Source organism: Vipera berus (assembly GCF_964194415.1).
Source record: "Vipera berus genome assembly, chromosome: 13".
NCBI lineage: Eukaryota > Metazoa > Chordata > Lepidosauria > Squamata > Viperidae > Vipera > Vipera berus.
The window spans coordinates 8,450,334-8,475,839 of record NC_138216.1 but is presented as its reverse complement, the minus strand read 5'-3'; the positions used below and the strand labels follow the sequence as shown (position 1 = coordinate 8,475,839).

At 45.2% G+C, this 25,506-nt stretch overlaps 1 protein-coding gene across 1 annotated transcript in view; it reads left to right on the top strand.

Moving 5' to 3' along the window:
• The window catches only part of LOC308674056 (ankyrin repeat and fibronectin type-III domain-containing protein 1-like), a gene marked incomplete at its 5' end in the record, with an annotated part of 278,899 nt that overhangs the window by 221,157 nt on the left and 32,236 nt on the right, over positions 1–25,506 (top strand). The window contains 2 exons of the mRNA XM_081338228.1: positions 23,565–23,766; positions 25,133–25,340. Coding sequence (XP_081194354.1) covers positions 23,565–23,766; positions 25,133–25,340 — 410 coding nt within the window. The remainder of the gene's footprint in view (positions 1–23,564; positions 23,767–25,132; positions 25,341–25,506) is intronic.

Sequence of the window (25,506 nt, the reverse complement as noted above, 5' to 3'; positions counted from 1 at the left end):
TGCTTTGACACTACCCTTGTGGTCTGCAACAGTTTGCCGAGCTTGCCAAAAAAAAAAAAGCTAAAGAAACACCGAAGCCTGATTCTCCACCCTTGGTAACATGGTTCCTAAACGGGATTGTTGGAACGCAGGAAGACTTGGTTGAGCTTGGACTGGAGGCTAAGACATACAAGGAACGGTTGCTGGAATTGGGTATGTCTAGTTTAACGAAGAGAAGGACGAGGGGGGGACGTGATAGCAGTCTTCCAATATCTCAGGGGCTGCCCCAAAGAAGAAGGAGTCAAGCTATTCTGCAAAACACCCGAAGGCAGGACAAGAAGCGACGGATGGAAACTAATCAAGGAGAGAAGCAACCTAGAACTAAGGAGAAACTTCCTGACGATGAGAACTATAGTGGAACGGCTAGTGGAACGGCTTGCCTTCAGAAGTTGTGGGTGCTCCCTCACTGGAGGTTGTTAAGAAGAGATTGGACAACCATCTGTTTGAAATGTTATAGGGTTTCTTGCTTGAGCCGGGGGTGGGGGGGCGGTGTTAGATGATCTCCACGGTCCCTTCAAATTCTGTTATTCTTGTTCTGTACCAGCCTGCTACCGGCCCTGCAGAAAAGGCAGGGACAACCCCTTTTACAAGAAGGCAACAGGCTGGAACTAAGCCTGCCAAATTTATGGATACAAAAGCAAACAGAACAAGACACGAACCATGAAACAGGAGCTATTCAAGTGGTTGCCTTTAGCAAACCAGCCCTCCCACGCATTCCCCTTTTATACAGTTCAGGGCGTGGCTTCTCTCTGCCTCCTTCCGAGGTGCCCCATTGCCTTCCTCTGTTTACTCCTGATTGACTGCCTCCTGCGTCGGGCATCCTTGAACAGGGCCAGCTGTGGGTCATCTTCATCCACGCTGTCAGGCTCACACAACTGGGTCTGCGTCGTGACCAGGTGGGAGGGGCCTGGCTGAGGGCTCTGTGGAGCCTCAATATTATTCTCAGCAAGCTCTCCAACACCCCCCTCCTCCTCTGAGTCATCCGACCCAACTGCCGAACCCACAGGCTGACCCTGAATCACAACAATTCTGAGTTGGGTGCTATAAAGGAAGAGGGTCACATTGATTGACATCCCATCTCTTCTGATTCCATTGTCCTTTCTGAGGGCTACTCTCGTACGTTCAAACAAGCTGTTCAAATTTGCAGCAAATTGAACTGAATACTTTATTTGGCCAAGGGTGAAATTGGAGAATTTGTAGCGATAGCCGTGCTGAAATCCAGAGTGTGTTCTGGTTTTCAATTATCTCTCTCTTTGGGTAGCTTTCCCTAATTCGTATGATTATATGCTCCACTCGTCTCAACGGGGCTATTATGAGTATTTATAGGGCAGCTATTTCCTTATCTAACTTTTTTTGTGTTGTTTTTTTTTGTTCTTTTATTCCTATCCTCATTTCTACTTCTGTTTTTTTAAAAAAAAAAAATATTTGTATCATTTTCCGTCAGTCAAGAGAACTTTTCTGCTAACTCTTCAGATTAGTTAGTTAATGAGTCCTCGGTCCTGTCACGTGTGTGTGGTGGGGGGGTTAGATTCGTTATAAATATAATGATCTCTTGTGAATTTTTGGTGCAGTAAGGCAAGCTTCACGCTATCACTTTACTGCCTTTAAATATATGTGCATCGCTAAAAACTCTTTCATCTAATCTTCAACTGGGCAAACTGGAAACTCTGTCCCAGTTGAAGACGTTGAGGCATCTGATAAGTACCTCTGAAGCAACAAGCCAGAGGGCACAGGCTGCCTAGCACAGAGTCCCCCAAACTTTTGGGGTTGGCAGCCCAGAGCAGGGGGAGCGGGGAAAGAAGGGATGATTCTGTGTGGGGGTGAATTTATGTGTGTACACGTGTGCGCACACAAACACCCATTGCTTGCACGAGCGGGGTCATGAGCGCTCGTGCGAATGGAGCCACAAACACCAGGGACACTCGCACGAGTGGGGCTGGGTTTGTGCATACACATGCATGCACCGGCCAGCCATTCACACGGCCCAGTGGCCAATAGGCCCGGTAGTGGGCCGTGGGGACCCCTGGTCTAGTATGTTATATGATTAATTAACATTTATTAGTAGCGCTGTTGATCATACAAAGGGTTTGTCAGCTGCGTAAAGCAGAGATTCTCAATCTTTTGGGCACCAGGGACCGCTTCCGTGGGGAGAAGATTTTCTGCAGACTGGAGGGTGCGTGGTTTTGTGTGCTGCCTGCATCCCGTGGATGGGGCTTTGCTTGTTTGCGCGGACCGGTTGCTGGCATGCCGCTGCCTGGTACCGGTCCACAGACCAGGGGTTGGGGACCCCTGGCGTAAAGGACCAACTATCCACCTGGGAAAGATTCCTGTAACCTCCGTTGTGCTAAAAAAAAATATCTAGAATCAAGATCAAGTGAAGTACTAATACCACTTTACAATGCTTTGGTAAGGCCACACCTGGAATCCTGCATCCAGTTTTGATCACCACAATGTAAAAAAGATGTCGAGACTCTGGAAAGAGTACAGAGAAGAGCAACAAAGATGATCAGGGGGCTGGAGGCTAAAACATAGGGAACGGTTGCTGGAATTGGGTATGTGTAGTTTAATGAAGAGAAGGGTGAGGGGTGACATGATAGCAGTGTTCCAATATCTCAGGGGCTGCCACAAAGAAGAGGGAGTCAAGCTATTCTCCAAAGCACCTGAAAGCAGGACAAGAAGCAACAGATGGAAACTAGTCAAGGAGAGAAGCAACCTAGAACTAAGGAGAAACTTCCTGACAGTTAGAACAACTAGCCAGTGGAACAACCTGCCTCCAGAAGCAGTGAATGCTCCAACACTAGAAGTTTTTAAGAAGAGATTGGAGAGCCATTTGTCTGAAATGGCACTATAGGGTTTCCTGCCTGAGCAGGGGGTTGGACTAGATGACCTCCAAGGTCCCTTCCAACTTTATTATTATTATTATAATATCTGACACAAGGCAGAATGATTTCAAAAAACAGATACAGATGACCACTCCCAAACTTATAGGAAGACGATCTTCCCCCTTGTGTTCTCGTGCAAATGACAGCACGGGCAATTCTTAAGAGTTCGTTCCATATAAGCTATACCAAAAATATTCCTCAACCACTAAAGTGTTAGCGAAAGTCCTTTAGTGACTGCAGGACACTCCTTTGGGCTACTCTGATACCTTGAGCTAAGGAAGCAGTGACGAGAACTGTTATGGAGGGGGCACATTATTTGAATGATGCGAATTCTCAAGGGTAGATTTATGGAACCTCTGGGAAGAGCGTGCTAAATTACACTTCCTTTTTTGTAGCTAGCTGGGCAGTGCATTGCTCACTCTTGTGGAAGCAATGCTAAACCCAGCTCCTGTCTATCGTTTGCTCTGTCCTGGAACTGTTATTTCGGGAAGCATGTGTATGTGCCCTCCGGATGCAAGTGGTTGGTTAAGAGGTCCTCCCTGCCATGCTGTTGGAGAGACCTGCAGTCCCTTGAAGAGGAAGGAAGGAAGGAAGGAAGGAAGGAAGGAAGGAAGGAAGGAAGGAAGGAAGGAAGGAAGGAAGGACTAGGACCAGATAACTAGAGGTAGAACTAGAATTAGAACAAAGAAGAACTTTGCTGACAGTGAGAACAATTAACCAGTGGAACTCCTTGCCTCCATATGTTTGGATGCTCCAACAGTGGAGGTTTTTAAGAAGAGACTGGACAGCTACTTGTCTCAAATTGTATATAGGGTGTCCTTGAGCAGCAAAGTCCCTTCCAACTCTGTTATTCTGGGAAGGAAGGAAGGAAGGAAGGAAGGAAGGAAGGAGAAAGAAAGAAAGAAAGAAAGAAAGAAAGAAAGAAAGAAAGAAAGAAAGAAAGAAAGAAAGAGAGAAAGGGAGGGAAGCTAAATATTTATTGAGTATGTGGTACAATCTAATTGAAGAGATCACCCAGAAGTTATTTAGCTTCTGTTACTCAGAATACTTCAAGGATTAACACTTCTCTTAGCAGATGTTTGTCAATGCAGGTCGTCTGTACCTCATTTGAATATAATGCATCATGCAGTATTTTCTTGAATTATCAACTGGGGTGAGGCGATATGTGAAGGGACAACCCAAGAATGGACGCTTGGAGAGGAGTATCCTGCCTCTCTCTATGTTTGATTTAGGAATTCCTCAATTCATCTGATGGGCTGAATGTGGGAACTGGAATGACGTAAGAACTGAGTGCTTTTTAAAGCAGTCTACCCAGCGAAGGGATAATTTAACCCAAATTATAACGCAGAAACCTAAGTAGATAACGCTACTGAGTGATCAGGCAAAAGCTTTTCTGAGTCCATTTGCACTACGTCAGAACTGAATCATAGAATTTCTTACCGATTTGGAAGGGACCTTGGAGGTCATCTAGTCCAACCCGCTGCTCGAGCAGGAGAGTCGATGCCATTTTAGACAAATGGATGTCCAGACACTCCTTGAAAGCCTTCAGTGATGGGACACCCACAACGTCTGAAAGCGAGCCGTTCCACGGGTTGATTGTTCTCACTGTCAGGAAATTCCTCCTTCGTTCTAGGTTGCTTCTCTCCTTGATTCGTTTCCATCCGTTGTTTTCTTGTCCTGCCTTCTGGAAAATAGTTTGACACACACACCCCCTCATCTTTGTGGCAGGGACACGGTGGCTCAGTGGGTTAGGACGCTGAGCTTGTCGATCAGAAGGTCGGCAGTTTGGTGGGTCGAATCCCGAGTGCCGCGTAGCAGAGTGAGCGCCTGTTACTCGTCCCAGCTTCTGCCAACCTAGCAGTTCGAAAGCACGGAAAAATGCAAGTAGAAAAATAGGGACTACTCTGGTGGGAAGGTAACAGCGTTCCGTGCACCTTTGGTGTCTAGGCATGCCGGCCATATGACCACGGAGACGTCCTCGGACAAGCGCTGGCTCTTCGGCTATGAAACAGAGATGAGCACTGGCCCCTAGAATCGGAAACGACTAGCATGCATGTGTGGGGGAACCTTTACCTTTACATCTTTGTGGCAGCCCTTCAATTGCTTAAATGCAGGTCATTCAGAGTCATTAATGTGCCTCAAAAGTCTTGTCATATCTTTTTGCAGTATAGTTGTGTGTGTTTTTTTGCCTGATCAGAAAAGATACCCATTTTACACAGCGTTCTTTGGAATTCAGAGCAACTGTAGAGTAAAAGTGTGTAAATTAATCCGGATTAATTAACAGTGTCAAAGGGAATAATTGCACGTATGAGACACACAGATTCTATTTCTCAAGCTAAAGTGGAAGATCCTCTTGATGTCTACATTCAGTGCTTCCTGAAACCACATTTAGCGAGATCTGGTAATATTATCCATGAACTATACTAAGTGTCTTCCCCGGGCGCATGAAACGAGAAGTTCTAGTGTTTCCAAAAGGATATCTTCTCTCAGATATTTTGGTCCAGCTTCCTCCCTCCACCGTGACCCATTTTTTACAACCTCAAAATCAGTTTCTGTCCATCAAATCATCCCGCCTGTCTCCAGAGGCAGGGTTTAAAAACGGCCTTCTCTCTCTCCCTCTCTCTCTCTCTCTCTCTCTCTCTCTCTCTCTCTCTCTCTTTTTAATGAAAAGGAAACAAGAATTTCTTTTGTTTGTCATTTGATTCTGCCAAGAGAAGATGGCTCATTTGGGAAAACAAGGATGGTTTTTCGAGGCAAATATTTTCCAGGTTCTCAGGATTGGAGAAAAGCTGGAATCTGTTGTGGGATTCGCTTCTCGTTATGAAAAACAGAGACGTGCAGTCAACAGAATGTGGAACAAGAGAGCAGGAAGGGACCTCGGAGGTCATCTAATCCAACCCCTTGCTCAAGGCAGAAGCCCTTATTCTAGCCCACCACTCCAGGAGGCCAGCTGTTCCATTGATGAATTGTTCTCATTGTCGGAAAGCTTCTCTGCAGTTCCAAACTGGACGGCTTTGGAGAATAAGTCAACCCCTCTTCACACAGCAATTGTGAATGTAGGTGGCAAAGTTAGAAGCCACACAAAATTCTTCCTCCCCTTGATTAGTTCTGGCCACCTGTTGGCCTGCAAACGTTCTTAGGTGCCTTCACTGGGAGAATTGCTCTGTGCAAGATCCTCGTCCCCCATCCAGTTTGACTGCTTTCCAATTGGATTGATTTAAACAAAATGCAAAATTTGGCGAGTGAATAAGCTATTTGTTACCAAGCTCCTCTTATGGCCATAGGGATCATGCGAGGTTTTGAGCTGCAGAGAAATCTTAAGCAGGCAAATCCCCTTTATTCTAGTTAGGTGTAAAATTTGAAAAAAAAGGGAAATACAAATAAATAATACATACATACATACAGTATACATATACATATACATATACATATACATATACATATACATATAGCCCTAATAAGCAGGCATATACATAGAATGAAGGCTATTGCTAAGCTCATTTGATTTGTGTTTAGATTGTAAGCCGCCCTGAGTCTTCGGAGAAGGGCGGGATATAAATGGGATTAAAATAATATATATATTATGAGCCAGCGCTTGTCCGAGGACGTTTCCGTGGTCATGTGGCCAGCATGACTGGACGCCAAAGGCGCACGGAACGCTGTTACCTTCCCACCGTAGTGTGATATTTATTATTTATTTATTTTTATTTTATTATATTTATATACCGCCCTTTCCCGAAGGACTCAGGGCGGTTTACAGGGTGGTTAAAACAAAAAATACAAAAGTTAAAAACAAATTTAAAAAAATTATATCCGTCCCTGAACAAATAAAACCCCAGTTAAAATTAAAATTAAAATTAAAATTCTCAGCCTAGGCCAGAGAGCTCGAAGAGCCAGGTCTTCAGGTCCCGGCGGAACGAACGGAGGTTGGGGCCGGTCCTAAGCTCCACTGGCAGCTGGTTCCAAAGGGCAGGCGCACCCACTGAGAAGGCCCTCCCCCTGGGTGTTATCCGCCAGCAGTCTCTTACCGGTGGTACCCTGAGAAGACCCTCCCTGTGGGAGCGCACTGGACGAAGGGAGCTTGATGCCGGCAGCAGGATACATACATACATATATATATTGCGCTCAGTTGTAACCAAGCATTATGGAGGCAGACAAAAATCTGTCCACCTTTTCCCCCCTCTAGCCCTCATGTTATATTGTTATATTTTTCCATTACTGGTTTTTTAGAATATGTCCTGCTTTGCTGCAAGAGATTTCCTGGTGTAAAACTGAAAAGCAGAATCACTGTTCCTGCAATGGGGTCAAACGAACAATAATCATCCCTTGTGTACGTGATAACATTGTGTTATCAGGAATGACTCTTTCTCTATTTACCTTGAGGCAGACTAAGCCTTTTGAATAACTGGGTTATTCCGAAGGACGTCTCATCCCTTATCAAGTGACCCAGGCGGGAAAAATGTGCAGCCCGTTCCAGGACGTTAAATTATAAAGTTACGTCTTTGTTTGGTGTCTCCAAATCAGTCTTGCGACTGCTTGGACAAGCCCCTGGGGTTTTATTGGCAAGATGTCCCTAGTGGTTTGCCCTTGCCTCCCTCCTAGGGCTGATGGAGAAGGGCTGGCCCAAGGTCATCTAAGGTGCTTAAGGTGGACCTAATAGACGGAGTTTCCCAGTTTTTAGACTGGTATCTTAACCATAACACCCAACTGGCTCCATAAATGTAATAGAAGGTTGTTTATTACATGCTTGGCATGTGGACTGATGGCAACTTATGTAACAGCACACAGAGCCTACCATAATACAGGTAGTCCTCGACGTACGACCACTGTCGCTAAGCGAGGTACTTGTTAGGTGAGTTTTGCCCTATTTTATGATCTTCCTTGCCGCAGTTGCTAAGTGAATCACTGCAGTTGTTAAATTGGTAATCCTATTGTTCAGTGAATCTGGCTTTCTCGTTGATATAATTAATGATGATGATGATGATGGTGGTGGTGGTGGTGGTGGAAGGGACCTTGGAGGTCATCTAGTCCAACCCCCTGCTCAGGCAGGAAACACTATACCAGGGGTAGGCAACCTTGGCTCTTTTATGACTCGTGGACTTCAACTCCCAGAATTCCTGAGCCAGCCACGCTGAGGGGAAAGGGAGAGGTTTCCAAGCTGAGCCAGGCTGGCTCAGGAATTCTGGGAGTTGAAGTCCACGAGTCATAAAAGAGCCAAGGTTGCCTACCCCTGGCCTATACCATTTCAGACAAAATGCTGTCCAGTCTCTTCTTAAAAGCATTCACCGCTTCTGGAGGCAAGCTGTTCCACTGGTTAATTGTTCTAACTATCAGAAAGTTTCTCCTTAGTTCCAGGTTTCCATCCGTCACTTCTTGTCCTGCCTTCGGGCACTTTGGAGAATAGCTTGACTCCCTCTTCTTTAGGGCAGCCCCTGAGATACTGGAACACTGCTATCATGACACTCCTCGTCCTTCTCTTCATTAAACTAGACCAGGGGTAGGCAACCTCGGCTCTTTTATGACTCATGGACTTCAGCTTGGCTGGCTCAGAAATTCTGGGAGTTGAAGTCCATGAGTCATAAAAGAGCCGAGGTTGCCTACCCCTGAACTAGACCATACCTTGCTTGTCAGAAGGTCACAAAAGGGGATCACGTGACCACCCCCGGGACATTGCGACCATCATAACAGAATGTATTTATTTTCTTGGGCTTGGAAGAAAGGCTAGATCAAATATGGAAGGCCTTCACTAAAACAAAGGTGTGTCTCATGAAGGCTGTGAACTTCCCACTGACAACAGAAGGCTGGGGAAGCCAGACCATCAGAAAGGCTGAATAATCATGGCTTCGCGTCGTGGTGCTGGAGAAAAGGATTGGGGGGACCTTGGACCTCAAGAAGAAGAAATCATCCGGCAGGAAATAAAGTAAAAGTGAATTGCTTATGGGAAACATCACTCCCAATGTTAAAGCCTGAATATTTTGCAGAGGTGAGATTGAGTTGTTGGAGAACATCATGGCTTGGCCAAAATACAGGGAAAGAAAGAAAGAAAGAAAGAAAGAAAGAAAGAAAGAAAGAAAGAAAGAAAGAAAGAAAGAAAGAAAGAAAGAAAGAAAGAAAGAAAGAAAGAAAGAAAGAGGAATGAAAGGAAAGAAAGAGGAAGGAAGGAAGGAAGGAAGGAAGGAAGGAAGGAAGGAAGGAAGGAAGGAAGGAAGGAAGGAAGGAAGGAAGGAAGGAAGGAAGGAAGGAAGACTGCGAGAGACAAAATGAGCTGCAAACTATCCCTGATTAAATCAGTCAGATCTTTGTTCAGTGGATCAGAAAGAGTCCAAAACAATTGATCAATGACCAATAAAATGTCCAGTTAGTTGGGAGCACCCAGTAGATCTAGACCAGGAACTCTATGGAAATCACAAAATTGCTTAGCAAGAAGTTTCTTGCCCAAAATGAATTGTGCCCAAGACTGGAATACGGAGAGGACTTCTTTGAGAAGAATAAAGGACGCTCGGCAAAGAGGAATGTTCTGTGGCCCAATTTGCTGTGACTGGGAAGAAATGGTCCCAAAAAGGGACATTGGTTTCTCGTTGCTCTCCATGTCCAATTAGCTACAGTGGGCTTGGGGTGAAAGGCAGATCAGCGTATGGTTTTGGCCACCTCAAGTTCTCCTCAGAATTTCCATCTTGAGATGTCTCCAGAGTTTCTATCTCAAAATATCTCCAGATTTTCCATCTCGAGATCTCTTCAGCGTTTCCATCTTGAGATCTCTCCAGAGTTTCTATCTCCAGACAACTCCAGAGTTTCTACCTTCAGATCTCCAAACTTTGCATCTTGAGATATCTCCAGACTTTCCACCTCGAGGCCTCTTCAGAGTTTCCATCTTGAGATGTCTCCAGTTTCTATCTCCAGATATCTCCAGAGTTTCTATCTCGAGATCTCTCCAGTGTTTCCATCTCAAAATTTCTCCAGTTTCCATCTCGAGATCTCTTAAGGCTTGGAGCAGTCTGCCTGCTGTCAGAAGATCCTTCCTTCCTTCCTTCCTTCCTTCCTTCCTTCCTTCCTTCCTTCCTTCCTTCCTTCCTTCCTTCCTTCCTTCCTTCCTTCCTTCCTTCCTTCCCTCCCAGCCCTCTTCTCAAGCTGTGTGATGCTCTCAGATTAAGCTGTTGGCTCCAAGCAGGCCCATGTTGCCACGGCAACGTCTACAACAACCTGCTTTAATAACCACCTCCTTCTCCTCACTTTCAGTTCAGTAGAGCCAAAGGCTGCTCGTGCCAAATATTTGGAGATTATGCGAGCCTCTTGAACTCAAGGGAGCCTTAACATTATCCCTGAAAGGCGGGGTTTTCCCGCTGACCCAACAGTAACATGTTTACCATACATCTCAGGGCGTTAAGTCTAAATGAAGACTTAAGGGTGGATTTATTGAAATCAGCGCAACGAGTAATAAATTGAAGTTCTGTAGATTTCAGAGGCTCTATTTTCATTCCGAGGGAGCCTGGGTTTAGTCCCATATCTTCAAAGATGGGAAGGGAGGGAGGGAGGGAGGGAAGGAAGGAAGGAAGGAAGGAAGGAAGGAAGGAAGGAAGGAAGGAAGGAAGGAAGGAAGGAAGGAAGGAAGGAAGGCAAGCTTAAATTTGAGAACCTAGCTGTGGCAAAATTCATGTGTAATAAATATTCCATGCCTCTAGCAAATGCTTTTCCAAACTTACCCACCTGCCCCTATTTATGAGGTGCATTATTTTTAAAAAATACATGTTGTTTCAAAAAACTAAAACGGAACTTAATCGGCCAGCCTTCCTTAGCAGACTCGCAAGCAGACTACAATCACAAGTCAAGAATGTTCTACCGAGTTGCTTTACAGGGAGTCCTTGTTTAGCGGCCACAACGGGGACCAACAACGGGGTTGTTAAGCATAGCAGTTGCTAAGTGAAACCCCCACTCTGCTCATGAACTGACCGATGCTAGTCTATGACCATAACAAAGATTTGAGGGATTGCCGTAAAGAAGGGCTGTGTGGGTCAACCCATTTTCCAAAGCGCCCGAAGGCAGGACAAGAAGCAACGGATGGAAACTAATCCACGAGAGAAGCAACCTGGTACTAAGGAGAAACTTCCGAACAGTGAGGACAATTAACCAGTGGAACGGCTTGCCTCCAGAAGTTTTGGGGGCTCCAACATTAGAGGTTTTTAAGAAGAGACTGGACAGCCATTTGTCTGGAATGGTAGACGGTTGAGCAGAAGGTTGAAGACTTCCAAGGCCCCTTCCAACTCTTCTACAGTATTTGATCAGGAGATGGAAGAAGAGGTACACCCTAAGTTTTGCAGGCAGAAGAGGCAATTCCAGAAAATGGCTGCGCCAGACTTCCTTTCCAGGGTTACACTTAAGAGTGAGGCTAGGTCCCAGGTCCAGCATTCACCTAGCTTTTAGCCTACTTCCCCTCATTCTCATAACCTTAACTTGAGCAGCAGCTGCTGAATACTGCTGAACAGACATTCCCTCCCATCCTTGCAGAGGCTCTCCAGGCCAAAATAATTGAATTAAGCGATTTGACAGGGCTTGGGTCACTGTGACTTGTTGCTCCATTCTGTTTTCACTGTATTCCTTTTAAATTTTAAAACACACACACACACACACACACACACACACACACACACACAAACATATCCCAAGATGCCGCAAGCTAATTATAGTGCCGTTGAACCTCCTCCAACAAAATAAAATATACGTCCTACAACAATTCAGACTGAAGCTTCTCGGCACAGTCATGAAACCTCACATACAAAAACAAAAACAAAACACACACACACACACACCAGCAACCCCGGGCAAGCCACATCCAAAGAGTGACAGCATCCTTTGGCATGCTTTTAAAGTTCAAAATGTGCACATGTGTGTGCATACGTCTGTGTGTGTCTCTGTGTGTCTGTGTGTGTGTGTGTCTGTGAATCACAGATTGTCCTATTTCCTCTCAGCTGCTAATCCTCTCCCTGGTGACCAGAGCTGCTAAATTTATAAGTAAGTCGATTGAGCATCGAACAGATCGGGGCTACCCTGTAAAGGTGGTGCATTAGTTATGAACGTCGATTCCTTGTGCTTCCCACCTCTGCGTCGAATGAGATTCCGTATTTGATTTTCGCTGTATGTTTCGAAACGGTGGTCAGGCTAGTGAATGAATAAGCGAAGATGCCTTCCTCCATTTGACTTAGCCATCTTGAACATCTTGAGGCGGAAAGAAAGGGGAAGTCGCAGGAGGCAATGGGTGGAAGATGCTCAAAGGGAGATGCTACCTACGAAATAAGGAGGAATTTCCGAACCAATTAATCGACTCCTGGAGTTGTGACTGTTCGATCCCTGGAGGGTTTCAAGAAGAGATTAGGCATCCATTTGTCCGGGATGGTATTAAGGTCTCCTACCTTGAGAGCAGCGGGTTGGACTAGTAGATCTCTAAAGGTCCCTTCCAGCCTTATGATTCCATGTCTATGAATATAATCTCTGTACAGGGACAGGAGGACCTTCAAATGGGTAATTAACTGATTCCTTTCCTGGAATCTCAAGAGTTTATCCAAAAGATAAATGAACCCTCTCTCTCTTTCTCTCTCTCTCTCTCTCCCTTCTTTTGGTCTGTCTTTCTCTCTTCCTACCTCCCTCTTTCTTCTTTCTTTCTTTCCCCCCTCCCTCCCTCCCTTTCTGTCTTTCTTTCTCTCTCCCTCCCTCCCTCTCTTCTTTCTTTCTCTTTCTTTCCTTTCTTTTCTTTCTTTCTTTTTCCCTTTCTTTCCTTTTCTCCCCATTTTTTCTTTCTTTCTTTTTCCCCTTTCCCTCCCCCCCTCTCTCTCTCCCTTTCTTTCTGTCTTTCTCCCTCCCTCCCTCCCTCCCTCTTCTTTCTTTCTTTCTTTCTTTCTTTCTTTCTTTCCCTCCCTCCCTCCCTCTCTCCCTCCCTTCCTTCCTTCCTTCCTTCCTTTCTTTCTTTCTTTCTTCCTTCCTTTCTTTCTTTCTTTCCCTCCCTCTCTCTCTCCTTCTTTCTATCTCCCTCCCTCCCTCCCTCTTCCTTCCTTCCTTCCTTCCTTCCTTCCTTCCTTCCTTCCTTCCTTCCTTCCTTTCTTTCTTTCTCCCTTCCTTTCTTTCTCCCTCCCTCCCTCCCTCTTTCTTTCTTTCTTTCTTGCTTTCTTTCTTTCCATCCCTTCCTCCCTCCCTCTCTCCCTCCCTCTCTCTCTCTCTCTCTCTGTGTCTTTCTCTGTGTGTGTTTCTTCTTTCTATCTCAACTCTCTGGCTGTTCCTTGTTTCCAGCAAGGGAGGCGAGGCGCTCTGCTCTTTCTCCAGCATCTGAGGCGAGGTTGGAATGCCTAACCCTCCTAACCCTGGGCTGCACCGATTCCAGTCAGTCTGGTGCCACGATTCGGATTTCAGTGTGGACTTTCCAACCCGGCCATATTTAGAATGTCCTTCCCTGGCCTTGTCCTGGGGGTGGGGGAGCGGCAAGGGGAACCCACAGCACAACTAATTAAAAAAGAAGAAGAAGACAAAGAAGAATCAGCCAAACAAAAACAATGTAATTAAAGGGAACTGCGTGTTCCCATAGCAGGAACGTTTGCCCAATGTTTCCTCGCTTCGACATTTAATGCGAAGCGGCAATTAAGGGTTGGGGGGTGAGTGATGCATTGGATAAAACCCATCAAACACCCCACTTAGGGGAAAGGGAAGGAGATGGACACTGAAGTCAACCAGCCGGGTTCTCCTCCCTAAGACCGTAGGACGAGCAATCCTCTCCTACTTATTAAAGAGGTGCAGAACTTTCCTTTCTGGGCATATCACTTATTGAACTGTTCTGACCTCATAACTCCCAAAAATTGGGCGCTTAACCTCTAAATCAAGGGTGTCCAACCTTGCAAACATTAAGACCTATGGAGTTCAACTTGTGGACTTCAGCTCCCAGAATCCCCTAGTCAGCCATGCTGGCTGGGGTATTCTGGGAGTTTAAGTCCACAAGCTGAAATCCACAGGTCTTAAAAGTCGCCGAGGTTGGACACCCTGCTCTAAATGTATCAGTGAGTTAGCAGGAGACCAATCTGCTCCGTTGAGTTTTAGATCCATCAGTTCAACGAAAACAGCATCCTCGCTCCAAACATTCCATCAAGTTGCACTCCCCGTTGAAGAAACAAGACTTCCAATTCTCAAAGTGAATACAAGACAGGGTTTAGTTAGCCATTGCTGGCTGGGGAATTCTGGGAGTTGAATTCCACAGGTCTTAAAGTCGCCACAGTTGGACGCCCCTTCTCTAAGTCTATCCATGACTTGGCAGGAGACCAACCTGCTCCGTTGAGTCCTAGATCCAATTCAGCAAAAACAGAGCATTGTCACTCCAAACGGTTGAACGGGTTGCGCACCCCGTTGAAAAATCAAGGCTTCCAATTCCCAAAAGGAACCCAAGTCAGATTTCAGTTTGCCCTGGAAGACAGTTTGCCAGCCCTCCAATGTTTGCAGGGGAGAAGCATCTGGGCTGGCTGAACATCATGCGAAACGAGGCACAAGGCCTGGAGCGTGGATGCTTGCTGCTCACGGTGGAGAAAGACGGTGCCAGGGTGATTTCCTGTCCTAGCAGCGGAGACTATTGAATTAAAATATCTGTTTTGTTGAAGGTAAATAAAGCTGCAGGCTAGCCAGCGAAGCAGGAGGAAGGCGCCAAAAGGAAGGCAACACATTGCCTCTAGAACGGCAGCTCAGCCAAGCCCACATTGTGTGGCTCGATTGGAAGATGATGTCATTTGGGTTTGAATGGAAGGATCAGAATGACTCGAATGCTAAGAGCGAAGGAGGTATTTATTGATCCTACCACCCTTGGCCATAGGAAGGGCCTTTGCCAAATTCTTGAAGGAAGGACAGTCAAGTAATAGCTGTGAAACACTGTTGGCTCCAGAATGGTTTTGTATCAAGCTGCAAGCATGCCAAAAGAGCTTCCAACCAAGGTGCATTAGAACTGAGGAAGAGAGAGAGAGAGCAATGACATCCACCTATCTAATTAATCATCATCTACCTAGGCGCAGGTAGTTCTGGACTTATGACAACCATTGAGATCGGGATGTCAGTTGCTAAGCAAGGTGTCACGGTTCCGACAGATGAAACTCTTCAAAAGAACTTCGAGGCATTGTTTTCCTTAAAGCAGGCATGTCAAACTCGCGATGCCACGTGACGTATCGTGACTTTCCCCCCATTGCTGGCAATGGGGTGGGCGCGGTTTCAGGGTGATGCGTCCAGCCGACGGGCCAGCAGTTTGACATGCCTGCCTTAAAGGACCTTTTATTCGAGTAGCCTAATATCGGCACTTGCATAATCGAAGCCAAAAACTGAATTCCCCTCCCCTGGGCACATAGTATCAAAGCACAATTCCCTCCTCCAATTAACAGTCACAAATCACATTCCCCAATTAGCTTGAAGCGCAGGCTTCCTCTCCAGCTCTCCAGCCCACCAATTCTTTATCAGCTCTGGGCTCAGTAACCTTGATTCTCAGGCTACGTTTAGTGTTGTTATGTCTAGCTGGACTCTCGTTCACATCCCCGCCCCCTCCCAGCATCATCTAACTCTAAAAGCGAAAGGGAAAAAGATGGCTACATTTCCATCTGTTGTCAATGGAAAAACATCCGATGTTTGCAGCGTTGACACAAGGTGGTGGGAGCCATGCCCAATGTTGTCGCCTTCTTTCCCATGGCTGTTAAATGAATGACACATTTGTTAAGTGACTTTGCTTGTTAGAGGCTGGCTGGGAAGAATTGCCAATGGCAATCACAGGGCCCTGGCATGCTGCCACCGTGGTAGAAATTGCCAAGTGCCTCAATTTTGACCATATGGGGCATGCTGTGACCGTTGTAAGCATGAGGATCAGTCAGTCATCACTTTTTTTTCCCCAGTGCCATTGTAGCTTTGAACAACTGCTAAAGAATAGCTGTGAAAAAGGATACGTGTAATGGCTGGTAGACGACCTATTTCTTGCAGGGACTAAAGCTGCAGGATACATAAATTGGCGCCCGTTTGGTAAGAGGCCAAGTAGACTTGCGACTTCAAAAGTAGCACTGAGAGCAAAGAGGCAGGAAGAGGCAGGAAATAGGAAAGACGCAAGTGAAAGCAAACTCTTTTACAGGTAGCTCTCAACTTGCAACAGCTTGTTTAGTGTCCGTTCGAAGTTACCATGCTTGTAACGTTGCTGGTCAGAAGCCAGCTGGGAAGGTCTCATATGACCCAGGATGCTGCAGCTATCGTAAATTTATTTTATTTTTTATTTTTATTACATTTATATCCCGCCCTTCTCCGAAGACTCAGGGCGGCTTACAAGCTTAGCAGTAAATACACCGCCAGTATCAGCCTAGTGCCCAAATTTTGATCGTTGGGATGCTGCAAGGGTTGCAAGAGCGAGGGCTGGCTTTTTTTCAGCCCCGTTGTAACTTTGAACAGTCATTAAATGGATGGTTATAAGTCGAGGACTACCTGGATCCCATCCAGTTGTTGTTAGTTGCGAAGTTGTGTCCGACCCATCGCGACCCCATGGACAACCTTCCTCCAGGACTTCCTGTCCTCCGCCATCTTCTGGAGTCCATTTAGACTCACACCTACTGCTTCTGTGACTTCATCCAGCCACCTCATTCTCTGTCGTCCCCTTCTTCTCTTGCCCTCAACCTTTCCCACCTTTAGGCTCTTCTCCAGTGAGTCCCTCCTTCTCATTAGGTGGCCAAAGTATCGGAGTTTCAACTTCAGGATCTGGCCTTCTAAAGAGCAGTCAAGGTTCATCTCCTCTAGGACTGACCAGTTTGAAGGCTTTGCAGTCCAAGGGACTCGCAGGAGTCTTCTCCAGCACCATAGTTCAAAGGCTTCAATTCTTTGGCGCTCAGCCTCTCTTATGGTCCAACTTTCACAGCCATACACTGCAACTGGGAAGACCATAGCCTTGACTATACACACTTTTGTTGGCAGGGTGAGGTCTCTGCTTTTTAGTGTGCTGTCTAGATTTGCCATGGCTTTCCTCCCAAGGAGCAAGCGTCTTTTAATTTCTTGGCTGCAGTCCCCGTCTGCGGTCATCCAGTGGTGGGATTCAGATATGCGAACAACCGGTTGTCTGTGTGGATGCTGCTTCTGGAAGTCCATTCTGGGCCTGGGCAACAAAAAATTAGCTACCGGTTCCGCCGAAGTGGTGCGAACCAGCTGGATCCCACCCCTGACCCCATCCCAAGGTTTGTGAGAATAGGTTTGTAATGTGGTTTTTGAATGTCTTTAAGGTGGGAGCTGTACAACTCTGTAGGGAGATGCCATTCCACAGGGCTGCTCCCAATTCATCCCCACCGGATCGGCAGTGATTTATAGAAATAGCTATGAACAAAGTGAGGCGTTGCCATGGCAGCAGAAGCCAAACACCACTTTTTTCCCCCTGCATCTGAGGGTCCAGTTGGACTAATCCGGTGTAGACATTGGGTAGACAAAGACGTTTGGGTCTGTGACACAGTGAGTACAAATAGCTTTAACTCTGGTTTTCCGGCTTTCTAAAGAGATAAATCAAAGCATTATACGAAACAGCTGAGGAGACAAATGTCGTCTTGGGCTTTTCATCTTGACATGCAAAGAACTAGGATAATAACGGGAAAGGAGGTTTATATGGTTATTGGCGTCCTTCTCATTGCCTGTGCGTCTCCATGTCTTCCCAGGCATTCTCTGATACAAAGGGATGGAAAGCTTGCTGCAATTCACCACAATAAGCGATGCTAAGATTATTTCGGTAGACGGCCCAAATCTCTCTCTCTCTCTCTCTCTCTCTCTCTCTCTCTCTCTCTCTCTCTCTCTCTCTCTCTCTCTCTCTCTCTCTCTCTCTCTCTCTCTCACACACACACACACACACACACACACACATACACACACACAAAACCCACTGTCTGTTGCTTGGCTCCTGCTGGCCTTGTGGTTAAGTAGGGGCCTCGTCTCTTAAAGCTCGGCTGGTATCATTAAGGATACAGAGGAACAAACAAAACTTGCTTCTGGCACGGAGGGGATTTCTCTTAAGCTTCAGGGTTTCTTAGAAAGCCAAACAGCTTCACTTTAAGGCTGTTGAAAGTAGGAAGATGAAATAGTTTGCCAGATGGAAGAAAGTCAGAGAATAACGCGTTACGTGCATATGAACCTAAGCGGAGTCCTCGACTTAACGGCGGTGCTGCAAGTAACTTCAAAGTTACAGCGGTCCTGAAAAAGCTGCTGGGGCTAGTGACCGTTCCTCACACTGACGACCGTGGCAGCGACGGTCCTGTGATCAAAATCTGGGCACTCGACAACTAGCATTTTTGCAGCATTTGGGACCTTTGGGACCTTCCCAGCTTGGAGCCAGATTCGTTTAACGACCATGTGATTCATTTAACAGTTGCAGCGGCTTTTTGGTCTGTTCGGTTACCGATTCAAACCGTTCTCCTAGCCCAACTTAGAAAATTAGCAAATTAACCTTACGGGTTCGTTGTCCTCCGGCACGTACTTTTTAATTAGATGCTGTGGGTTTATATTGTTGCAGGGCGGGGGGGGGTTCCCCCCCGATTGTTTCGTATTGTTAATGATTTGACTAGTTTATAAGCGGTTTTGAAGAACTTGGCAGCGGAACGTTGAAAGAGATGATGACTTTTTTTTAAGGCTACACCAGAGGCCCGGCGCCCACGTTGACTTTTAATATAAAGAGTTTGTCACAAGCTGATGCCACCCTTCCCATTTCACATGGCAAGCATTGCCCGGGTCCAAATGACAGCTAGTATTTACCCCATCAGGGAGCATGTTTGTTCTCGTGTCTTTCCTTGACACGGCAAATACCAACTGTCACCAAGTGGGCTGGAAAGAGGTTCATTCATAAGAAAGGCTCACCGTGTAATTTCAATGAGATAAAAATCATCTCAGGTCGATTTTAATACATTTAAAAAAAAACAAACCAACAAACCCCAGACAAACCAAGCCTGAACGCAGTTTCTTCTGTGAGGATCTGGGACTTTCTCTGCTTTCCTGACTATGGTTGGTTAAATCAACTGCAAATGGCTGGGTTCGCACATTACATTTAGCAATCCAACATACTTTGGAAGCCACGGTGGTGGAGTTGTCCACCACGTTAAGTCAAAGCTAAACGATCCACCTTAATGCTTAGTTATTTGTTTTATTTGTTCATGTGTATCCCCTCCTTTGTTATTTTTACATATAACTCAAGGTGGTGAATAAATCCAACACAGCTTCCACTTCCTGCTATTTTCGCCACAACAATAACCCTGTGAGGTGAGCTGAGAGAGAAGGTCAGCCAGCTGGCTTTTGTGGTTAAAGCGGGACTAGAACTCACAGTCTCCTGGTGATTGGCCCAAAGTCACCCAGACAGCTTTTGTGGTTGAGATGGAACTAGAACTCCCACTGACCTGGTAATTGGCCCAAAGTCACCCGGCCAGCTTTTGTGGCTGAGATGGAACTAGAACTCCCACTGACCTGGTAATTGGCCCAAGGTCACCCAGCCAACTTTTGTGGCTGAGACGGAACTAGAACTCCCACTGACCTGGTAATTGGCCCAAAGTCACCTAGCCAGCTTTTGTGGCTGAGATGGAACTAGAACTCCCACTGACCTGGTAACTGGCCCAAAGTCACCTAGCCAGCTTTTGTAGCTGAGATGGAACTAGAACTCCCACTGACCTGGTAACTGGCCCAAAGTCACCTAGCCAGCTTTCATGCCTAAAGCAGGACTAGAACTCCCACTGTCCTGGTGATTGGCCCAAAGTTACCCAGCTGGCTTTCATGCCTAAGGTGGGACTAGAACTCCCAGTTCCCCAGTTTCTAACCTGGTGCCTTAACCACTATATGACATGAAACCAGCCACTGACCTATTCTCTTTCTTTATGCGGATCTGTGGTTAAGTCATATTTATTTTATACATAAATGACCTTTATTGAGCCTTTTGTTTCTTTTACTATTGGTAGTTGTATTTTCCACATTGAGTTTAGTTCACGTTGAGCACCTTTTTTCAAAGAGGAGGAGGAGGAGGAGGAGGAGGAGGAGGAGGAGGAGGAGGAGGAGGAGAAGAAGAAGAAGAAGAAGAAGAAGAAGAAGAAGAAGAAGAAGAAGAAGAAGAAGAAGAAGAAGAAGAAGAAGAAGAAGAAGAAGAAGAAGAAGAAGAAGAAATGTAGACAGTTTTTAAGCTGTGAAACAAGCAGGAAAATTAGAGGGTACCCTGAATGAACAGTTTTCTAGTTGGAAGAACTACAACTCGGATTAACTAACCTAAAAATGCAACTAAAAAAAGAGAAATCTCTTTAATGTACTGCACTCAGAGTTAAACTTTCAAAAAAGAACATGAATGAGGAAATATTCAAGGGGGGGGAATGAATCTATGTATGCAGTCTTTTAAATTAATTGCATGCACAGATACTTTCTCCTTAAATTATGGAGTGGGGCCACCCTAATTTTCCTCTTTCCATATAATACTTTTCCTGTGATTGGGTAAATGCCATTTTCCAGAGACTGGTGAACCTAGAAAATGTTACCCTTCCATTTGCAGTCCTTAAATAAATTGGTTTCTTTGGCAAGGAATTAATAAGGGTTTAAACTAAGACGATTCTGCACAGACATACCAAACAAAGATAATGTTTTCATACCGTTGAGAAAATAAAGAGTTAAAGCAACTGGCACATGCAAAGTTGGTAGAAATTCGTTTCTTCATCATGCAACCTAAGAAATAGAGAAAGTGTAAAGCAAATCCTAATCCATCTCAGTTTAAGTTCTGGAAAATTTAGGCCTGTGGAAGTTAAAAACAAAAATATAAACCTGCTGCAGTCAATGTATGAACTGGCCAGTATTGAGTTTTGGCAATTCACTAATGTCAACACCCATTTTGTAACTGGAATGTGTGTAATTTTAGAAAAAAAAATACGTAGTGACATGATCACTATTACTTATACTAAGCAGCCTGTGCTGTTTCCATAATCCTGGTTTTCGGGTTATGTAAATAAATGAAAAAGAACCATTTCTAGTATAAAAACCAGTTGGATCCCTCAGTTTATCTGCCCCATGCAAGCAGTCCTCGACTTGTAACCATGCACTTAGGGACTGAAGTTAAAGCAGCCCTGAAAAAAAAGCGACTTACAGCCAGTCCTCGCACTTATGACCATCACAGCATCCCCACCATGTATTTCAAAAGTTGCCGTGTCCCGGGATCAAGCGATCGCCAGTTGCAACCTTCTCAGCTGACTTCAGTGGGGAAGCCCAACCGCGTGATCCACTTAACAACCGCACAAAATTGGGCAGGAGTCCCTGAACAAACTGCCTTGCTTAGCAACAGAAATCCTGATTTCCACCAGGATTGTGGTCGTAAGTTGAGCTAATACCTAGATAGGTGATGAATTGTGTGTGTGTGCATGCGCGCGCGCACGCACCGTTGCTCTTTCTCCCCCTAACGCACCTTGGTTTGAAAACACTTTGCAGCTTGGACAGAACAGTTCTGGGCTCAATGGCGTTTCACAAATTTGACAAGACCTCCATCCTGCCGGCAAAGGAAATTCTGATCCCTGTTGTGCTCGTAAGTCGAGGACTGCTTGTGGTGGTGAAAAAAAATCACCCGTTCTTTGCCGTTCTTCGTTCCTGAGTCAGTTCCCAAGCTGTAAACTCCACCAAAGCTCTTATCTGATGTCTGCAATTTTCCTTGGGGACTTTGTGAAACCCACAGCCAGGAGTCATTTCCATCCATTTTCACCGATGCACATGCAGATAACCTCACCGCTAATTACATCCATTGGCTGCCTTGGCTGCCTTCACACAGCCAAAGGACCAGAGACCACACCAAGATGCATCGCTCTCTGATTAAGTTTGGTGCCAGATCAAATCATTTACGGCCCTTCCAGAGGATGGTTAAGTCTGGAGCCATCCAGGGCTTTTTTTTGTGTAATCCTAAACTACGCTGCGGCTGAAAACCCAGGTTTTGCCACACAGTCCCACCCCTTGGCACGGGTGCAAAGGCATTAATTCCTTCCTGAAGCACAGGTATATATATTTATATATTATTTTTAAGGGAGACAGGTTAATCTCTCCCCATCCATTCCCATCTAGAAAAACGCCTGGGAGGAGACTTAAAGAGACTGGAGTATTTCAAAGCTTTTTGAAACAAAACAAAACAAGTGAAATAATGTAATTCATTGCACATTGCCTCCGATAACATCGCTGCAATCGTGAAATGATTGCGGTTGGGGTTCCCTTAGTACCGTCTGCAGGGCTGTCTCTAAACTTGGGTGTTGTTTTTTTTGAAAGAGATGCTTCTTTAGCATTATGCAAAACCGAGAGGCTGTCCTTTTGCAGGCCTTTTCAGGAGAAGTAAGGCAGGGGCATATTTTATTTTTATTTTTACAGCATTAACGTTACAGCTCCTGATCCAGTATTTGCGTTCTAAATCTTGTCTTGTTTCCATACAGCAAGTGTCTTGTTTGGTTTGATTACATTTGATCCAACTGCAGTGTGATTGCATAGAGTGTCTTCAATTCCATCTTGACTCTTGCCTGGATAGGTCCCTCTAGTTTTCTTGACAAGATTTATTCATTTTTTTTATTCACTGAACAAATGTACATAGCCACCCAACTTTCACATGATTCTGCGGTGCTGGGAACATTAACCTTTCGCAGGGTAAGAAGAACCCAAACAAGTTGAAATGAAGATTCAGGAAGTTGTCTTCTTTCTAGGGCTGGCAGAGAATGACTGGCTCAGGGTCAACCAGCTGTCTTTATGGTTAAGGCAGGATAAGAACTCCTAGGCTCCCAGTTTCTAGTTTAGTGTCTTTAACTGGTACACCAGTATGTGCCTAGGTGTTGGTGAGAAGAAAAGAGAGATAAAGCAAAGTTAACAAAAGTTAAAAGAGAAGAGTGGGCGGGGGGGAGGAGGAGGAGGAGGAGGAGGAGGAGGAAAAAGAGAAAGGAAAGAGAGAAAGAAAGAAAGAAAGAAAGAAAGAAAGAAAGAAAGAAAGAAAGAAAGAAAGAAAGAAAGAAAGAAAGAAAGAAAGAAAGAAAGAAAGAAAGATTTAGCAAAAGCAATAGACTTAACTTAAGACCCCCTTCTGATATGAAGTTCTATGTTAACCTTATTGCCATATTTGTCTTTTATCTATTCTAATTTCTTATTTGTTTTGGTTTACATAGAGTCCCAGATTTTCTTTTGGAAGCTATTCTAAATACATGTTTTAACTAGTTAGAGGACTTACTGAATATGGTCTTGGCTGTAAATACGGGGGACAAGTTTTACACTGGTAAAAAAGCATTTAAAATAAAATAAAAATAAAAGACATTTCACAAGATATGTGTGTTTTAAAATTCCATACTAGAAGCATTTGTCCATTGTAAGGAAGGACTTAATAAAATACATCTCTTTTGCGCTGCTGGATATAAGCGACATCTAAAAATATTCAGAAATCTTAAAATGCTGTGTTGGGGTCACAATTTTTCTCTAACGCTGTAGCAAACGTTTGAGTTGACAAAGCATTTGTTCACCAGCAGGACCACTCAGCTAACAAATCAACAAACCTACTTTGCGCTAACAAACTTTAACAACTTTCATCTACAATTTGTAGTTGTCAATATTTTTTTTTTAAAAAAAGAAATTTTAATTTAGCATTCTCCCTTTGTTGTTGTCGTTCCTTAGGTCTTCCTCACCAAAAATGACCCAGCAACTAAGAGATCTGCAGTTAGCCCAGGCTCGAAAACAGCCGGGACCGTCATCCCCAAATGCCGCCAAGAGACTTTATCGGAATCTCTCTGGAAAATTCAGAGTTAACTATATGTCATTTGATGAAGGAAACCTAGCTGCGAAAGCTGAAAAGGAGAAGCAGCGAAAATCCTACCTGGTAAATAGATTTTACTACCTGGTCTGAGTGAGGAGCTCAGTGGGTTTATTTTAGGAAGTTCATGGCTTCTTGTTCCAGAATAAAAGGGGGACGAAGGAAACATGGTTTCCTTCCAGATATCAGGGAATTGTTAGCTAGGCTGGAGGAAGGGGTCAAGTGAGGACCTAGCTTTGAATCCTTGTATAGCCACAAATGGCATAACGTGGTTTCCCCCGAAATCCGTGAAGCTTTCTCTGGTCATTCCCAAGGGAAGGCAGACAGTTTGGTGAAATTCTTGCAACAGAGGCAGTGTACAATAAAGCTTCAGCCTGAAGCTGCTCATGAGTGGTTCTGCTTGCTTGCACCTGACATCATCTCAGTGTTTCATTCATGGAATGTTCATATAACATGAGAAGAAGGAAGCAGCCAAACTCTTATCAGATCCAGGAGAAAGTGTTTGTTTCACGAGAACGGGAGAAGCAAATACAGTTGTGATCCATCTTTCCCTTGCTGGCTGGGGAAAGAGAATTCCCAGGGTGGCTGGGGTATTCTGGGAGGTGACGTCCACATATCTGAAAATTGCCAAGGTTTAGGAACACTTAGTAAGCTGATGGAACCGCTCAACCCTTGCTTTGTCGTATTCGTGGCTTGCAGTACAGTTCATGGCTGCTCAATGCTCTGAATGATGCGTTGATTACAGTCAACTTATTGCGAATTGCAAGCGAAGATATGAATGAATGCTCTGAATGATGCGTTGATTACGGTCAACTTATTGTGAATTGCAAACGAAGATATGAATGAATGCTCTGAATAATGTGACAAATGCAGCAGCTAGTCCTCGACCACAGTTGAGCCCAAAATCTGTTGTTTTTTGCCCCATTTTATGACCTTCCTTGCCAGAGTTGTTAAGTGAATCGCTGCAGTTGTTGAGTTAGTAACATGCTTGCGAAGTGACTCTGGCTCCCCCATCTACTTGGCTTGTCAGAAGGTTGAAAAAGGGGGAATCATTATGACCTCCGGGACACTGCGACCGTCCTACATGGGAGTCAGTTGCCAAGCATCTGAATCCTAATCGCATGACCCTGGGGATGCTGCCACAGTCGTAAGTGTGAAAAATGACCGTTTCAGTGCTGATGTAATTTCGAACGGTCACTAAACGAGCTGTTGTAAGCCAAGGACTAGCTGTACAGTCAACCCAGTGTGAATGGCAAGTGAGGAAGTGTCCATACGGTAGTCTGCAACGGCAGGCTTTGGAAGGGATGAATTGCACCTTCCTTTCCCCCATCCCTGTGAGTGTGTGTGTGCTAAGAACACGGTAAGGTCTTCTGTAGAGTGCCAGATGTTGCTCAGATCTAGCCGGATGGTGTGACTTTGTTCCTCTCTGTAGTTTCAAGGCAATGCTGCTCTCTTTGAGGCTGTTGAGTTGCAAGACCTGGATAAGGTGCAAGAGCTGCTTAAACAATACAGTCTGGAGGAACTGGATCTTAATACTCCTAATAGCGAAGGTCTCCTGCCACTAGACATCGCAATCATGACCAACAACTCGCCCATTGCCAAGACCCTCTTGCTGGCTGGAGCCAAGGAAAGTCCTCATTGTAAGTCAGAAGCTCTTTATGATCCTTAACCTGCCCCCGAGTAGTTTCTCATAGTAAGAATAATGGAGAATATTTCTAGCTCAGGGTTGAACTGTGGGGCACTTGACGCTCTCTGAGCTGGGTTGTTTTCTTGCAGACGTTTCCTTAACCAAACAAGGCAACCTCA